This window comes from Varanus komodoensis, unplaced genomic scaffold (assembly GCF_004798865.1).
Source record: "Varanus komodoensis strain SLA01 unplaced genomic scaffold, ASM479886v1 scaffold1, whole genome shotgun sequence".
In the NCBI taxonomy this organism is placed as follows: domain Eukaryota; kingdom Metazoa; phylum Chordata; class Lepidosauria; order Squamata; family Varanidae; genus Varanus; species Varanus komodoensis.
Window position 1 is genome coordinate 75,697,843 of NW_025335268.1, and position 15,985 is coordinate 75,713,827.

A 15,985-nucleotide genomic window follows, 5' to 3' on the forward strand; every position below is an offset into this window, starting at 1 on the left:
CCACGGTGAGCGGGCAAGCTCTGCCTCCCCAGGCGCAGGCACTGGCTGGCACGTGCCCATTCGCAGGCCTGCCTGCACGTGCAGAACGAGACCTGCAGCCCACCTTGGCGGACCCCTCCGCTGGCCGGCCTCTCGCAAGGCCCACTCGGCTCCCCCTCGTCAGGGTCCTTTAAGCCAGGTCTGGGCAGGGGGCTAAGCTGGGGGACCCGCCCCCGCAGCAATGGCGAGCAATGCCCAGGGGGGTTGGACGTGGCTGGGGGAGAGAGGCAGGCAGCGTGCTGGGGGGCGTGCGTGAGGGGCCGCTGCGCGCCAGCCCTCCCTCCGGGGGCTCCCCGCTGGGCTCCTGTGGCCACGGTGGGGACGGCACCCCGGCCCGGCCGCACCCCTGTGCCGTGCGAGCGTGTGGCCGCTTCTCGCAGGAGGGCCGACGTTTCCTGCCTGGCTGCCGTGCCGTGTCGTGTGGCCGCGGCCTCGATGGACGATGGACGCCTCCGTTCTTGTGAGCAGTAAAGCGGAGCGGCCTTTTCCCCAAGACGCAGGAGGGCAGGGCAAGCGGGGCTGCTGCAGAAGCCTCCATGTGGCGTGCAGCCTGGCCCCTGACGCCCCGGCCAAGGGGAAGGCCCCAGGTGGAAGCTTCTGGCACAGCCAGACGGAAGCGGAGGCGCTCCTTGGTGGAGAGGGAAGAAGATGGCGGCAGCGGTGGGGAGGCCCCAGGGAGCCGCAATGGAGGGCCAGGCTGCCCCCTCTGGCACAGAAGCACCCCTCTTTGGAGTCTGAAGGGCCTGGGTGTGGGGTGCCTGGAGGAGCACCAGCTTCCCCACATGCCAGTCCCCCCTTGAGATCGGAGGCAGAGGCCCTTCTCGGGAGCCCTCCTCGAGGGAGATCGGGGGGCAGGTACTTGGAGCAGGGCCTTTTCGGAGGTGGCACCCCAATGGCATCCTGCAAGAAAGGAGGAACTCCCTCCCTCCCTCCATGCCTGCCTCACGAGATGTCAGAGGAAACGAGCCACGGGGGTTTCGCTCTCCGGCCTGCGTTCCCTCTGCAGCGCAGCGCTGGCCAGGGTGGGTGGTTGCCGTGGGAGGCGAGTCACGCACTCTGAGCGTTGTGGCACCCGTGGCCAGCCAGGTTCACCGATGTGACAAGCTGCACCACCCAGGGGACTCCTCCCATCCCTGCAGCGCGGGGCTGGTGTGCGCTGGCCCGGGCAACCCTGCTCGGAGGTGCCGCTCTCCTGCCGGCAGGTGGCTGTGACTAGCCAAGGACAAGGCCCAGGCTCAAAGGGGCTGGGGATACGGCGGCATGTTGAGCCGCCAGTTGCCACGAGCCGATGTGCTCGGGGGGAAGGTGCCCACCCCCTCCAGCGGCACCCAGAGATGCTCGGGCTGCTCAAGGATCACACCGTGCAAGGAGAGCGCCTCCAAGCCGGCTCCCAGGCAGCCCTCACCTCTGGTCCCGCCTCCCGGCCCGGCACACGCTCCTGCTCTCCCTTGCCAGAGGCCTGCTGCTGCCGAGTCTGGGCTGCGGTGCCCCTGGCCAGGGCACACCGGCCAGCACACGCTGTGCAAGCGGGCTGGACTCATGGCGGAGAGATGTGAGCCATCAGCGAAGGGCATGGAGCCCCCGGCCTCTGCAGAGCCCTGGGCAAGAGCCTGGCAGCATGAAGGACCCACGGACCAATATCACCCCCCCCCCCCGCAAAAAAACCAACCCCAGGAGCTGCAGGATACCACTGTTGGCGCCATATTTCACAGCTACTGCTGGGGGGCAAAGAAAACCCCTTTTCTGTGCAGCCAGGGCTGGGCGTCCGCTGGGGCGACGAGGCAGATGCGGCTCCCCACCAGCGGAGGCTGCAGGCGGACGCGGGAATGCTGAGGACATCTGGGGAGCCCCTCGTGAGGAAGGGCAGGGGACGCTCCCCACGGGGCGGCGGTGGCCTCGCGGGTTGCTTCAGGCTTCCACGTGAGCAACAGGCTCCGAAGAGCTTCGAAGCAGATCCCTGTGCAAATGCGGAAAACACTTGAAGCTGACTTCCCCGTGAATGCTAAAGTGACACTACTGTTGTGCCAGAGATTCTTCCAAAGATTGCGCTAGAGTTATTTGAGCATATGATAAGAGGAGCAAGAGCAACGATTGCTTCAAAGTGGAACGCTGAGGACCGTCCAGCTGCCAAAGACTGCAAGAACAAGCCACAACAATGGCAAAGCTAAGCCAACTGCATTAACAGAAGACCAGCAAAAGAATTCATTGAAAGATGGAAAACTAATTATGAGCAATTTAACTAATGCTAAATAAAACAGAATCCTTACAAAGGGGAGTTATTTTTATTCAAATGCTAAGCTACAAGACAATTCACAATTAGTGTTATAAACCAGATTCACGTTCGATTAAACATTGAATGATTTAAATATGACCATAGCAGACAGAAATTTTTGCCCCATTAAAACATATTCAGATACTGAAATGACATGCAATTTTTGTGTAATATCCCTTGGCATCTCTCCCTGCATATATTTCTTGTCCTTTTTAATGTACTTTGTGAAAATAAAATAAAATAAAATAAAATATGTCATTGTCATGGGACATCACGGGACATGGATCCTCATCATGGGACACGTGGCTGGGTGTTCACAGACTGGCTGGTCCAGACCTTCCCGCGGCTGCTGGACTTGCTGGGCGGCTTTGCTGGCCCTGGTGGACCGGCTGGCAGTGGTGCTGCAGGGGAGGAGGACACAGGGACACCTTGGAGAGCACAGCTGTGTGCAACTCGCGCACGCCGTCTGGGCTTTTCGCCTGCCAGAAAGGGTTCTCTGGCCAAGCCACCCAGCCTGGAGAAGCCAGTCTCATAGTGCCGACTGCCTTATAGGATTAGCCGGTGATATTTAGGCCTTGGTGAGCAGGTGTCCCAAGCCTGGCCAGCTCGGTGGAGGGCGGCATCTTTAGCAGCTGCCCTTTCGGGATGCTTCCAGCCAGGCTTCCCCGCTCTGGTGCTCTCCAACTATGTAGCCTACAGCTCCCAGCATTCCTGGCCATTGCCTATGCTAGCCAGGGTGGATGGGGGTTGAAGTCCTAAAGTGCAGAGGGGACCAGGCTGGAGGGGTTCCATAGCTGGAGGTGAAGGAAAACCCTCCGCAGGAAATGTAGCCACGCTTCCGCCTTGCTGCCGGTCCTTCGGCAGACCTCCTTTCCCTGGCTCTCACCGCTCTGCTTTCCGGGGAAGGGGGCTTGCAACAGGCCCTGCCCACCCTGCCAGCCAGCTGTCTGTGCACGAGCAGCTGCTCAGCCTCTGAGGGTCACGGGGGCCCCTCCCCAAAGGAAGGCACCGGCCTGTAGACTCACGCTCAGCCTCTTATGGACAACCATACATGCGGGCCCCAGGCATTCTGCCCGCGGTCTCCTCCACGTGCCAAGGCGGAATCGTTCAGGTGAAGCTGCAAGGCGCAGTGGCTGGTCATCAGGTCATGCAGTCCCAAAGATAAAGCTCGTCCAACATCTTGCTGCCTTGCCTGGATTTTAAAGCACACGGATTTCAACGTACTCGTCTCCCCATTCCTATAATTAGAGGACACCCGATATATCGTTGAAAACAATGCACTTCCGATTAAAGCTGTTGGGTCTGGGAGAAAAGCCTTTCCTAAGGAAACCCCAAGCCACAGTGGGGGGGGGGGGTGCTACTGAGGACACGCAAGCAGCCCTTCAGCTTCAGCTGCAGCTTCCGGCCCTCGCACGGATCGAGCGAGGCTGCTCTCAGCGGCCATGGAATCTCAGAATGCTGGAGCTGGAAGGGGCCGTCAAGGCCACCGGGTCCAAGCCCCTGCTCAGTGCAGGACACCAGGTTGCACCACCCCACCCAGGGGGCTGCCCAGGTTCTTCCTGAACGCCTCCAGTGGGGGAGAGCCCCCCTCCCCTCCAGGCAGCTGGTTCCACTGCCGTATCCCTCTGATCATGAGGAAGTTTTTCCAGATGTCCAGCCTGAATCTGGGTTGTCGCAACTTGAACTGATGATTCCGTGTCCTGTACTCTGGCATCAGCAAGAAGAGATCTTGACCTTCCTCTTTGGGACAGCCTTTGAGGTCCTTGTAGATGGATATCATGTCCCCCCTCAGCCTTCTCTTCTCAAGGCTGAACATGCCCAGTTCTCTGTCTCTCCCCACAGGGCAGTGCTTCCAAATCCTGGATCATTTTTGTTGCCCTCCTCTGGACCCTTTCCAATATGCCTGCATCTTTCTTATATCTTGGTGCCCAGAACTGGACACTGATTTCTTCAGCGGAGTCCCGCTTGAAGAAGAAACCCACATCTTCTGCCTTTCTGGCTCTTGGCCGAGATTGAGTAACTCCGGAGTTCAGTCCTATATCATGTCTCACCACGTGGTTCCCCTGCACAAATGCACGAAGGGCCGAGAAACTCTGTGCAGGGCCAGCGTCAAGGCTGAGGAGGGCTGTGCGCATGCTGGGAGTCCACATCTCGGCAGGGCCCCCCAGCAGGAAGCCCCAGACGGCCCCCTCCCACTGCTGCAGGGAAAATGGAGACCTGCCCACCCTTGGAGGGCCCTTCCGGGTGCCAGTCCAGCAGCCTTCAGGCAAATCCCCCCCCCCCCCCCCCCCCCGGTGTACTTCTTAGCTTGTTTTACGTGTGTTTGCAAGCAGCATCTCCCTTCTCCCCACAGCCGAGAAACCCAAAACCACCCCAGCAAAGTGAGCCCCCAAAGGCCAGGGAAGCCCCAGAGTCCTGGGCACCACTGTGCAATCTGCTGCCGCCCATGAGGCCGACAGCGAGGGCCTGAAAGCTCCGGGCCCCGGGCCCCAGCCTGTCGCTCTGGGCAGACTTGGGAATACAACTGAGCAAACCGCACGATGGAAGGCCAGGCAGCGAGGCCCGTGCTCCACCGCTCCTTAGAAGATGCGCGGGCAGGAGGCGGCTGCCGGCAAGCGCAGAGGGGCCTCTTGCACCCGTGGCCTGGCACTTGTGGCAGGCAGAGGGTGGCACTGAGGGGCTCGCCTCAGCTCCATCAGGTCCTCGGCTCGAAGAGGCAGCCCGGGGCACTCCGGCCACTGCTGCTTCCAGCTCCTGCCTGAGCAGCTGACTAGGAGCCAGCGTGGACTGGCCCTGAAAGCGCCTGCCGGGCCGATCTGATTACACTTCTGGCAGGCCGGGGGATGCTGCGGACGGGCCGTGGCTCCACTTCAGTGAAGCTCTTGACAGCGTTTCTATCAGCAGACCAGCTAGAAGGGGACTGGCCGGGGCAGCGCTCCGGCGGATCCGCTGCTGGCTGCAGAATCGGACTTGAGGGGCGCCCATCCATGGCACCTTCTCACGCTGGGGGGAGGTAACAAGTGGGGAACCGTGGGGCCCAGTGCTTTTCAGCCTTTTAATTAACGACTTGGATGAAGGGGGCAGGGAATGCTGGTCTGCAGATGACCAAATTTGGGTGGCAAGGCAGGAAAAAATTCAGAGCCGTCTTCGCAAGTTGGAGTGCTGGGCTGAAAATAACTGAATGGAATTTAACAGGGACAAATGCCAAATTCTATACCTAGGAAAAGGGAACTGACGCAGAGTAATGGACGGAGGGAGCTTTGACTCAAGAGTACTACAAGCAAGAGAAGGATCTTGGTATTGTTGGCGATCACAAGCTTAATCTGAGTCAACAGTGTGAGGGGGCTGCAAAAAGGCTATTTTGGGCTGCATTGATAAAGTATCTTTTCCAGATCATACAAAGGACCAGTTTACTCAGCACTGGTGAGGCCTCCTCTAGAGTCCCATGCCCAGTTCTGGACACATTTGAGAAAGATGCAGACAAGCTGGAAAGGGCTCAGAGGGCGGCAGCAGAGGGGGCTAGGGGACTGGCAACAGCCCTGTGAGGAGAAGGGGAAACAGCTGGGTGTGCTTTACCTTGAGCAGAGAAGACTCAGAGGGGAGGCGATAGGACTCACTCGGCAAGTCCATGAAAGGCTGTCACAAAGTGGAAGGCCTGGATCGGGTCTGGGTTAGGACTGGCAACCTAATGATGCTTTTCCGGTCTGGAATCGGGATATTTAGGTGGCACATGTAAAAGGAGAAGTCTAGGGAAACTTGGCCTGCCTTTATTGAGGTTTATGTGCAACAGTTTAGATGCTGGTGTCTTATGTGTATGCAGAACTTTCTGTTTTGTGGAAGCTGCCCGCAAACACGCCGCAGGAAGAGGGAGGGTCCTGGGTTGTGCTGGAACGCCGGATCCGCCTCACCGCTCTGTGGTGGTGCGGCCCCCGTGCCTCGCAGGGGTCCCCTTGGCTCTGACCGGCGGGATCCTCTGCGCTTGTGCCCAGCTGCCGGATGCGGGGCCAGGGAAGGGCGGCCCGAGCGGCCTTCGGGCCGGGTGTTTGCAGGGGGGCCGGCGCTGCTTGCGGAGCGGCGCGGGGCGGGCGCACCGGCCTCACCGCTCTGGCGGGCAAGGCGGCGGCGGCGGCGGCCTCGGCGCTGGCGGCAGGGCGCCCTCTGCCGCCCCGTGCGCGCCAGGAGAGGCTGGAGCCCGGCCCGGCGATCGGCCCGCCTCGGCCGTGGCTGGCGGCCGGGCTGCGGCGGCGGATAAAGCCATCCTGCCGGCCCCCTCCTTGCGCGGGCTGCGCTCTCTGCTGGCGCGCGGGCCGGCCCTTCCTCCCCCCCTCGCTCGAAGCCCGCGCGGCGAGAGGGGCTGCGCTCTTCGCGCTCCTGCGCGGGCCAGAAGCCGGCGACTGGCCAGGGGCCCCGGGGCGACCCCGCCGGCAGTGGCGCCCAGCCGGCGGGGGCGCGAAGGCGGTGGGCGGCCCCCGGGAAGCCGCCTTCCCTTTTTCTGGCGCGCGGCGCGGGCCCCGGTGCGCAGAGGCGCCACGGCGAGGAAAGGCGGCTGCCAACGCGGGGAGGGGGCGCTTGCTTGAGGGGGGGGGCGTGGAAAGGCCGGCGGGGCTCGGAGCGGAGCCGCCTTTCCGCCTGCGGCGGGGACAGAAAAGGCCGCCTCTGCAGAGAAGCCGGGCAGGAGCCCCCGCCTCGCTCCCCGCACAAGGGCCCGGCTGAGCCGCGACGACCCGGTGCGCCGTAGCGCTTCTCCCCGCGCGCCGCGCAGGGGTCCCCGCATCGCGCAACGCAGGCCCCTCGGACGGGAAGCCACGGGCCGAGCTGCAGAGCCGCCCCTGTGGCGCAGCCCCTGCGGGAGTGCGGGTGGGCGGGCGCCGGAGGCTGGTCTGCAGGAGGAAGACTTCCGCGATTCAGCCCAGCAGATCCAGCCGAGCCCTCCGGCGCACGGAGGGTCTTCCACGCGTCTTTTCAGAATGCAGCGACCAGTGGGCGGAGCTCCGAGGCTGCGCCTGGCAGCCTCACTGCCTGGCGGCGCACAGTGCGGCTCCTTGCCAGATGCGTGCGGCCCTTTAGGGCTGAAGCGCTGCGTCCGAGGACCGGCCCTCACGGGACGAAGCAAAGCGGCCGGGGGCCAGAGTCGCTCGCTGATCCCCTGCCCTGGCGTGGATGCCACGGGGCCTATGGATGGAGCTGCAGTGGGTTGTCCAGATGCGATGGACTACAGCTCCCATGATCCCCAGCAAGCCACGCAAGCTGCAGTCCCACACAGGTGGGGGCTGGCAGGAAGCATCCGGCCGTGCTCCGGCCCGGGCAGCTGCTCCCACAAGCTGTGGGAACCCCCTCCCATGCACACCGGCCCCCTTCGCGGGAGGGTGCAATGGCTCCCCCCTGCGGGGGGACTCCCAGGCAGAGCAGCCTGAGTGGCCCCTCCCCTTTGGGATCAAGAGTGGCTCCTCACCCTACAGGTTACGGGGTGTGTAGGCAGGCGGGCAGGGCACGCCTCCTTTACTGTCCCCGGGCCCAGAAATCAGGAGGGGGCCCAGCTGCCCTCCCCTCCCCTCCCCTTCCCTGGGCAAATACGCTGCGCCCCTGGGCAGCGAGGCGGCACCTCCCAAGTCCCGGAGCGGGAAAGATCAGGCACGGCGGACCTCAGGCTTCACCGCCCGCCTGCCCCTGCCCCGAGTGCCAGGCACAGCGCCCTCCTGCCCAGCCTTTTAGATTTATTTTGCTTTAGCTCTCACTGCGGTCTCTGCCGGCCGGTGCCTCCCTGCCGGGCAGGGCCTGCCTGCGGCCCAGGTCAGGCACCCGTCCCTCGGGCACCGGCGCTACTTCCAGCCAGCGGCAGCCAGGCTGCTGAGGCGGCAGAGCGGCTGCAGCCAGGAGGGCGTCTCCTGCTGCCAGAGGCCGTGGCTTCTCCCGTCCATCCAGGGCAGCAGGTCCAGGTCGGGTGCAGAGGGCTTGAGCTCGCCGGCGCCCCCCGGGGGCCTACTGGGCAGCCGCCGTTTGCACCGGGCACACACCAGCGGCGGGGGCATGTCGTAGAACAGCACTGCAAGGCAGGCGGGCGAGGTAAGCGGGGGCAGGCCAGGGCAGGGGCCCGACCCTGCTGCCGCCAGTGCAGCGGAGGCACGTGCGCACGCCCTCGTGGAGGCGCCCCTCCGCGCACCCCCACGCCGACAAGCGGGAGGAGCGCCTCGCCTCGCCGCGGGCGAGGGCTGGGGCTGCCGGTGGCGCGGAGGCTTCTCGCGGCTGCTGCATGCAGCGCCCTGGGCCCGGGATCTTCCTGTGCTATTAAGGTGGCCCCCAGCCGGCCCGGGCGCAAGGTGGAGGGCCGCTTTGGGCGGTCTCCAGTGCCCCAGTGGACTGCTGTGGGGAAGCCCAGCAGTGCCTGGAACCTCTTTGCGATGATGATTGTGACCGCGATGGCAGGATTCTCCTGCCGAAGTGGACGTCCTGTGGGTGAATCCCACCGCCCACCGAGTGTCGGCCTCTTACCTTTAATGTCATTGGACATGGCGGACACGTCCTCCGGAGCCTCTCCCTGGAATGACACTCTGGCGGCAAAGGAGAGAAAGCGGCCCAACGGCGTCACCCTCTTTTGAAGCAGGAGGCCGAGGCCACCCTTTCCACAACGCTCCCCAGACCCCTACGAGCAGCCGCTTTTCGGCAGCACGTGCCCCCCGGGAGGGCCCCGCTGGAGCGTGCCTCGAGGCGGCTCTTCTGAGCGGACGCTCCAGGGCAGGGGTGGCAGGAGCGACATGGCAGTCATGATGCTCGTGGAGGACCGGCGGCGCATGGCCTGGTCCCCCCGCCCGTGCTGCCTGGAAGTGGCCCTCGCTGGGGCCGTTTTCCGGGGCTCGGACTGAACGGGGCGCCAGCAAGAGCCTCGGCTGCGCAGCCGCCCCTCCGCTTGCCTCCGCCGGCCAGGGCTGCACAGCTCCGGCAGGCCCGAGAGCCACACGCCCTGCTGACCCAGGAGTGCCGCAGCCGCCCCGGCTGTCTGGGCTCTCTAGCTGCCTTTGGCTCGCCCAGTTCCTTCCGCCCAGTTCCTGGAGAAGCCTTCCTCCTGCGGGGCTCTGTGGGGCCATTTTGTCCACCACCCCCTGCCTGGGAGGGGGCACTTCGGCACCTGGACGGGCCTGTCCCAGGAAGAGCGGGAGGACATGGCCGAGGCCCCTGCGGCCGCCCCAGATCTCGCTTCCCTGTGGCGAGCACCTGCTCGCTACGCCTTCGCGCTGGTACCTGGCCTTTCCCCTCTCGTGTGGAGCGCAGGGCAGCCTGCCTCGTCCACGCCGTGTCGGCCTTGTGACAGCGACCCTGGGCCAAGCTGAGGGAGCTCCCCAGCCGAGCAGGTTGGGGACCGGGGCTGCCACTGCCCCGCCGCTCTGCGGCTTAAAGGAGCCGCTTCCTGATCTTCCCGCAGCAGCGAGGGGGAAGCGGCCACCCTGCCCGGCCCACGGACCGGGCAGGGGATGCGCTACCGGCCCACTCAGCCCAGGCACCCCGGCTCTCTGCTGGCGCCGGCAGCAGCATGCCAGCACCCGAGGGCCCCACGGGCCGGGCTGGCCAGCAAGGGGCACGAGCCGGGAGAGGGCACGCCTGCCCGTCTCCCTTCCCTGCCCAGGGCGAGCTCACACGTGGAGCTTGCTGGGTTGCTGGAGTGGGGCAGCACCCTTTCGGGGAAGGCACGCGCAGCCCTCTCCCCGGCAGAAGGGAAGGACCAGGGCCGGGCCCAGGAGGTGCAGCTGGAGGCCGCCCGTTGCCACCCTCTGGCGCCCGCCGAGCAGGGGATCTCGAGAAGCGGGGCCCACCAGGCCTTTGGGAGAACACGGCCCCGGTGGCGCGGTGGTGCCGTCGCTCTCGCACCAATGTTCCAGCCCTTCTTTCCGTGAGACCAGAGTGGTGAACAGAGGGAGGCGTTTGGCAAGTGCAACACGGCAGGAACTGGACATCAACACAGACCATTTTAAAGAGCATCCCGGGCTCAGGTCACGGGGCAGCAAGCAGAGCAGGCCAGTGCAGCACATCGCCGCCTGGCCCTGCCCAGGCGCCTGAGCGCGAGCCGGGCGCTCCGCTGCTGCCTGTGTTGGCCCGGCTTGGTAGCAGCTGCGCAAAGGACACCGCTTACCTTCTTCGTCTCTCCATTTTCCTCAAAGGCTTTCCCGAGATCTGGGAGAAAACGCCCGACATCTTCCTCCCGACCCTCCTCATCACACTCCGGCTCTGTGGCACGTCTTCCGGGTACTGTTGGCGCAGGCAAGAGCCAGGCATGTCGCAGTGGGGTTGGGCCACCTCTTCCGCAAGGCAAGCCACGCCACGCCACGCCACAGAGCGTGCCCTCCTGCCCTGCAGCCCGATCCGGGCGTGTGCTCTTGCACAGAGGAGCCTCGCAGGGGGAGCGGGAAGCTGGCAGCCCCTCGCGGGATGGGATGGACCGCAGTCGCCGAGCTGCTCCGGCCAGCACTCCCCACACCCAGGAAAGGGAGGCGCAGGGCAGTGGGAGGCCAGGCAAGCCCTCCTCGCCTCGGCCGCTGCGGCCCCTGCTCCTGCCGGGACTGCCGGCCCCTGGGACCGGCCGTGCGGGGGCCAGGCTTGCCTGCCGCCTCCAGGGCACGCAGGTGTGCTGGACCCCCGGGGCAGCCGGCTCGTCTGGAGCAGGTGGGCCAGTCCCGCTGGCTTCCGACACAGCACCGTGTGGCCGAGCTTCGTGCTGCCTGGCCACAAAACGGGGGCAACCCGGTGCCCGTGGCGCTTCAGCTGAGGGAACTCCAAGCTGCTTGATGCAGTCCGGCGCTGTGCCCCCAAAGGCCCGAGTGCCCCGGAGCCCCATGCAAGTCCTCAGGGAGAGGGGTGCGTGGGGGGCGGGGCCCTACCTCCGCGGAGGAGCTGCTGCTGGTGGGGCTGCTGCCCCCGCTGGGCACCAGGCTGTGCCGGATGCGGATGCTGGGGTCCTTGGTGGTGATGGAGAGGCCCCGCTGCAGGATGTCGGCCAGGCGGCTCCACAGGGCGAAGACGGCACGGGGGTGCTCTGGGTGCAGCTGCAGGTAGTACACCTTCCCTGTCACCGTCTGAACGCGCAGGATCCGGCGAGCGGCATCGTGGACGGACAGCCGGACGTATCGGAGTGGGAGCAGCCTGGGAGAAGGCAACGCGGCCAGCTGGGTGCTGGGCGTGAGGCAGGAGCAGCCGGGGGTCCCGTGGAGAGCCCGGGGCCGAGGGGCGCAAGCTGGGGGCACCCTGGCCCGGAGGGCGCACAGGACCCCTCGCCGAGGAAGGCACCCCTGCCGAGCGGGCACAGCTGTTCCTGGCCCCACCGCAGGGCAGCGGCCCGTCGCCCGGGACACCAGCCCGCATGTCTGGAGGGCATCAGGGTGGGGCAGCCACTCTCGATACTCGTGGCCTGGACTCACTGTCCTCCTAGCCAAGCTCTGGAAATGTGTCCGGTCAGAGGTGGGCCCCGACCTCGACTGCCCCACTATCTGTTGCCAGACAGCGGCCTCTGAGAAACTCCTGAGCTGCGTTGCCAACCGCTTCTTCCTGCAGAAGCTGGAGGAAGGAAAGGGCGGGGGGGGGGTCGCCCACCCCTCATTTGAGTCTAACCAGCAGAGATGGCTTCGTGGCTCAAGTGGCTGTTATGGGAACTCTGGGGGAAATGATGGTGCCAAGCTTGATTCTAAGTCAAGGACAGCCAAACATATAACCTGTATTTTAGAAAAGTTAACTTTAACAAACTCAGAACAGTGATAAATAATGTCCCAACGCAAGCAATGCTTCTTGGAAAAGGAGACCAAGGTGGGAGGGAATTTTTTAAAAAGGAGATTCTAAAGGTGCAATTAGAAACAATTCTGACAAAAGAAAAGGCAGAAGGAAGGAAGCCAATGAGACTTCACAAAAGGTTTTGGGGTGGCCTGGAAGCACCAAGGAAGTGGAAGGAAGGCTGGGCTGCAAAGGGGGGGCACGGGCCGGAGGCTCGGAATTGCGAGGAGAGCCTTGGAAAGGCTAAAGCTGAGCATGCGCGGAGGGAAGCTATTCGTAGCAGCAGCGGAAAAGCCTTCTTCAGATGCACACGTGGTAAAAGGCAGGCAAGAAATAGCATTTCAACGACTCCCTGAGGATGGCGGAATGATAACAGGTGACAAAGAAAGGGCAGAAGTGCTTGGCTCCTCTTCGGCTCGTTCTTTCCCCAGAAGATCGATGGCCTCCTTGGCAAAGGGGAAGTACGAGCTGAGCCAGCAGGACTGCGGCCTGAGATGGGGAGGCAAGTGCTCAGGACTTCGAGTGGCCGCCGTTCCCCAGGGCCCACGGAGAACGCATCCTGAAGGAGCAAAGGAGCTGGGCGCCCTCTGAGAGGGACGGTGCGACTTGGTGTCCTGCATTGGGGGTGGACTCGCTGGCCTTTGTGGCCCCTTCCGTCTCCGCTGTGCTAGGGCTCTATGGCAGGAGTTCTCTCGGGACCACCGTCTCTGATTTGTGCACTCGCGCAGGGTGGGCAACCTGCACGGGGGCTGCAGGGCGGCTGATGCACTCCCTGGCCTCAAAAGGGGGGAAGGGGGAACCTGGGAAACACAGACCAGTTGCTCTGATACCAAAGTCAGGGGCAGATTATAAAGCAGTCAGTCTGCAAACACCAAGAAAACCAAGCAGTGGCTACTAGAAACCAACATGGATTTTTCAACAGCAAGTCCTGCTAGACTAATTTGATTTCATTTTTGATTGGGTAACCTCCCCGGTGGACGGTGAGAATACCGTGGATGTAAAATATCTTTATTTATTTATATTGCGATTTATATCCTGCCTTTTCCCTACAAAGGGCTCAAGGCAGCTGACATCATTCTCCTCCCCGGAGAAGAGCTTGATGCTGGGAACGATTGACGGGAAAAGGAGGAGGGGGCTGGATGGGGTCACTGGGGCGGTGGGTGCGAGCTCAGGGGGACTCCGGGGGAAGGTGGAGGACAGGGGGGCCTGGGGGAGCGTTGTCCATGGGGTCACGATGGGTCGGGTGCAACTTTGCAACTAACAACAAGCTGAATGAATAGGAGCGTGATGTGGCTACAAAAAAGGCAAATACTACTGACGCCAGTAGCAGGACCACTTCCAAGTCCCATGAAGGCCTCGTTCCCCTTTAAGCAGCCCTGGTCATTCTGCAGTTGCGCAAGGGTGCGGACCAGCTCGACGGGTCAGAGGGCGACACAAGACCCAGGCGGCTGCAGACAAGCCCCATGAGGAGAGACGAGGCTGGGGGAGGCCGGAGGGCACTCCAGGGCTCTCGAAGGGCCGTCGCAAAGGGGAAGGCCGGCGTCTCTTCTCGATCATCCCGAGGTGCAAGACACAGAACCACGGGCGGTCACGATGGGTCGGGCACGACTCTGCGACTAAACAATCGCTACTGGAGCAGAGCAGCTCCGGCACCCGCGACCCGGGAGGGGTGTCCACCCACGGGAGGCACTCGGGATGCAGCGGGACAGCCGGGGGGGGGGGGGCTGACAGCGCTCAGTCCTGCATGGCACAGGCGTGGGACTCACTCGTCCGCCTGCCCCCCTCCAACTCAGCAATTGCGGGAGCCTCGGCTGGTTTGGCCTACAACTCCCACTGGTTATGCTGTGCTGGCTGGGGCGGATGGGAACTGCAGACCGGCACTCCTGGAGGGCCACGAGCTGCCTAAGCTTGGATGTTATCTTAGAATACTGTGAGGCAGGAAGCGGCCCCGAGACAGGATTCAGTGGCCGTGGGGGAGACTTGGGACTGAGAACTGCCTGCCTCAGCCGCCTAGCGGGACGAAGCCTGAGCCCTCGGGGGTCTCCAGCAGTCAGGCTGGAGCGGAGGCAGCAGGACCGACTCCTGGCCGGCCAGCGTGAAAGCCTTGCCCAGGCGACACGGGCAGGACCTGCCCACAAAGCGCTTTCGCTTGCCCGCCCGTGCCCGCCCGCTGTTTCTGACGGGATGCCCGGCACTCCTGGCCCCTGGGCCGGGAGGGAAGCCGTGCCGGGGCCTCGGCTCCGGGGGCAGCCACTGCGAGGCCCCGAAGGCCTTGGGCCGGGTTCCCTCCCCGGGGCGAAGGCAGACCGGCCGGCCCTTACCGGGTGAGGTCTATGGCGGGCCGCCGGGGGGCCTCACTGGCGCTTCTCGGGAGGGGGGCCTGCTGCCTGGCCATCAGCAGCACGTTGGGCAGTGGGAGGCAGGGGTCGGAGGAGGTCACGCCCATGATGACGATGGTGGGCGTGTTGGTGATGTCCACCCACTTCCCCTTCTTTGTCACCTGCGGAGAAAGCCCCCCCACCCATTCAGGGGCCACGGTTGAGCCTGAGGTGGCGTCCTGGCCCCCCGCCCAGCAGGGGGCGGCGCTGCCGCCAGGGCTGGGGACCAAAGGGAAGGCCGACAGGCGAGGAGCTGCTCCTGGGGACGGGCAGGCCGTGTGCCCTGCGGCTCTGCCCCCCGAGCACCAACCCCCAGCGAGTCCCCCGCTGCGCTTCTGGCCCAGGAGTGGCAACGAGCAGGATAGGTGCTGCTGAGGCCGGCCTGGCCATCGAGGCCCCCTGCCCTTCCCTGCCCAAGCTGAGCTGGAGCTTGGCCTGCCCCCGCTCAAGGGAGACCCCCGACTCTGCCAGGAGCTGCCCTTGGAGGCACACCGAGCAAAGGCAGGCCCTCCCCCCGTGGCAATGGGGCAAGGCCCCCGGAGAGCCAGGCTGGGGCCAGGACCACCCTGGGGCAAATCCCGCTCTGCTTCCCAGCTCCCCGGAGCCTGGCAGGGGCGAGGGCAGACGAGCAGCACGGGGAGCCCGGAGGGCCCTGGCACAGAGCAGGCCGGGAGCAGAGCGAGTCAGCTGGGCACCAAACGGGCCTTTCAAAGGCGGGGAGGGGGGCAGCCCCGAGGGGCCGCCTGCCTGCGAGAACCAGCAGCCGGACCCGAACAGCCCCGCCGGCCCCCGGCCCGGACGCACCTGCAAGAAGTTGCTCTCAAACACGGCCGAGTTAGGGAACAGGTTGTAGTCTGGGGAGTGGACCAGCCGGCAGAGCAGCCCCCCCTCCAGGCCCAGCACCTCGCCAGCCCCTTGGGGGTCCGCGGGGGCCCCTTCAGACATGGGGGCTTCCGAGAGCAGGGCTCAGCACGGCGCACATGCCCCTCGGGGCGCCGCCTCTCTTGGCCCTGCCTGGCTCAGCCGGCGGCAGCCGCTGGGGCGCTGGGCGGGCAGCGCATCACAGTGATGCCCTGGGGGGGCTGCCCAGCTGGGGCTGTGAGGTCACACTGGGCCTGCACTCCTTCCCACGGGAGGTCCCGGGGCCGCGTCCCACAGAATCCTGCAGGCCCAACTCCCCTGCCTAGCCAGTTTCCTAGGATGAAGGGGCAAGGGGGGAGGCTGCACCCCCAGATTCCTGCACAGCCCGTCCCTGCAGGGCACCGCGGGCCACCCTGTGCCCCCAGCACCCCTCCCCGCAACACACGCTCACAGCGAGAAGTTTAAAAACCAGCTCTGCATTTATTGAAAAACAAGCGTCGGAGGCCCCTCCCCTCCCCTCGCCGCAGCACCAGCCCTGAACTTGCAACGGGGGGGGGGGGGCACCATTTCCACTGCCCCTCCCTGTAGCGACTTCAGCAGGAGGAGATCAGGCGAAGGTCAGCACAGCAAGCCACGGGTTCAGGGGGTCACCACCCCGAGGTGTGCCCCCCAGCGCAGGCCTGCC

At 64.6% G+C, this 15,985-nt stretch overlaps 1 protein-coding gene across 1 annotated transcript; it reads right to left on the minus strand.

Moving 5' to 3' along the window:
- Nucleotides 1-6,117: 6,117 nt before the first annotated feature.
- On the minus strand, nucleotides 6,118-15,384 carry FAM71F2 (family with sequence similarity 71 member F2). The gene is made up of 7 exons (XM_044430866.1): nucleotides 15,244-15,384; nucleotides 14,383-14,561; nucleotides 11,157-11,440; nucleotides 10,434-10,539; nucleotides 8,801-8,859; nucleotides 8,135-8,354; nucleotides 6,118-6,940 (listed from the first exon to the last, which is right to left on the minus strand). The coding sequence occupies exons 1-7, from the start codon at nucleotides 15,382-15,384 to the stop codon at nucleotides 6,118-6,120; spliced, it is 1,812 nt and encodes a 603-aa protein (XP_044286801.1).
- Nucleotides 15,385-15,985: the final 601 nt, after the last annotated feature.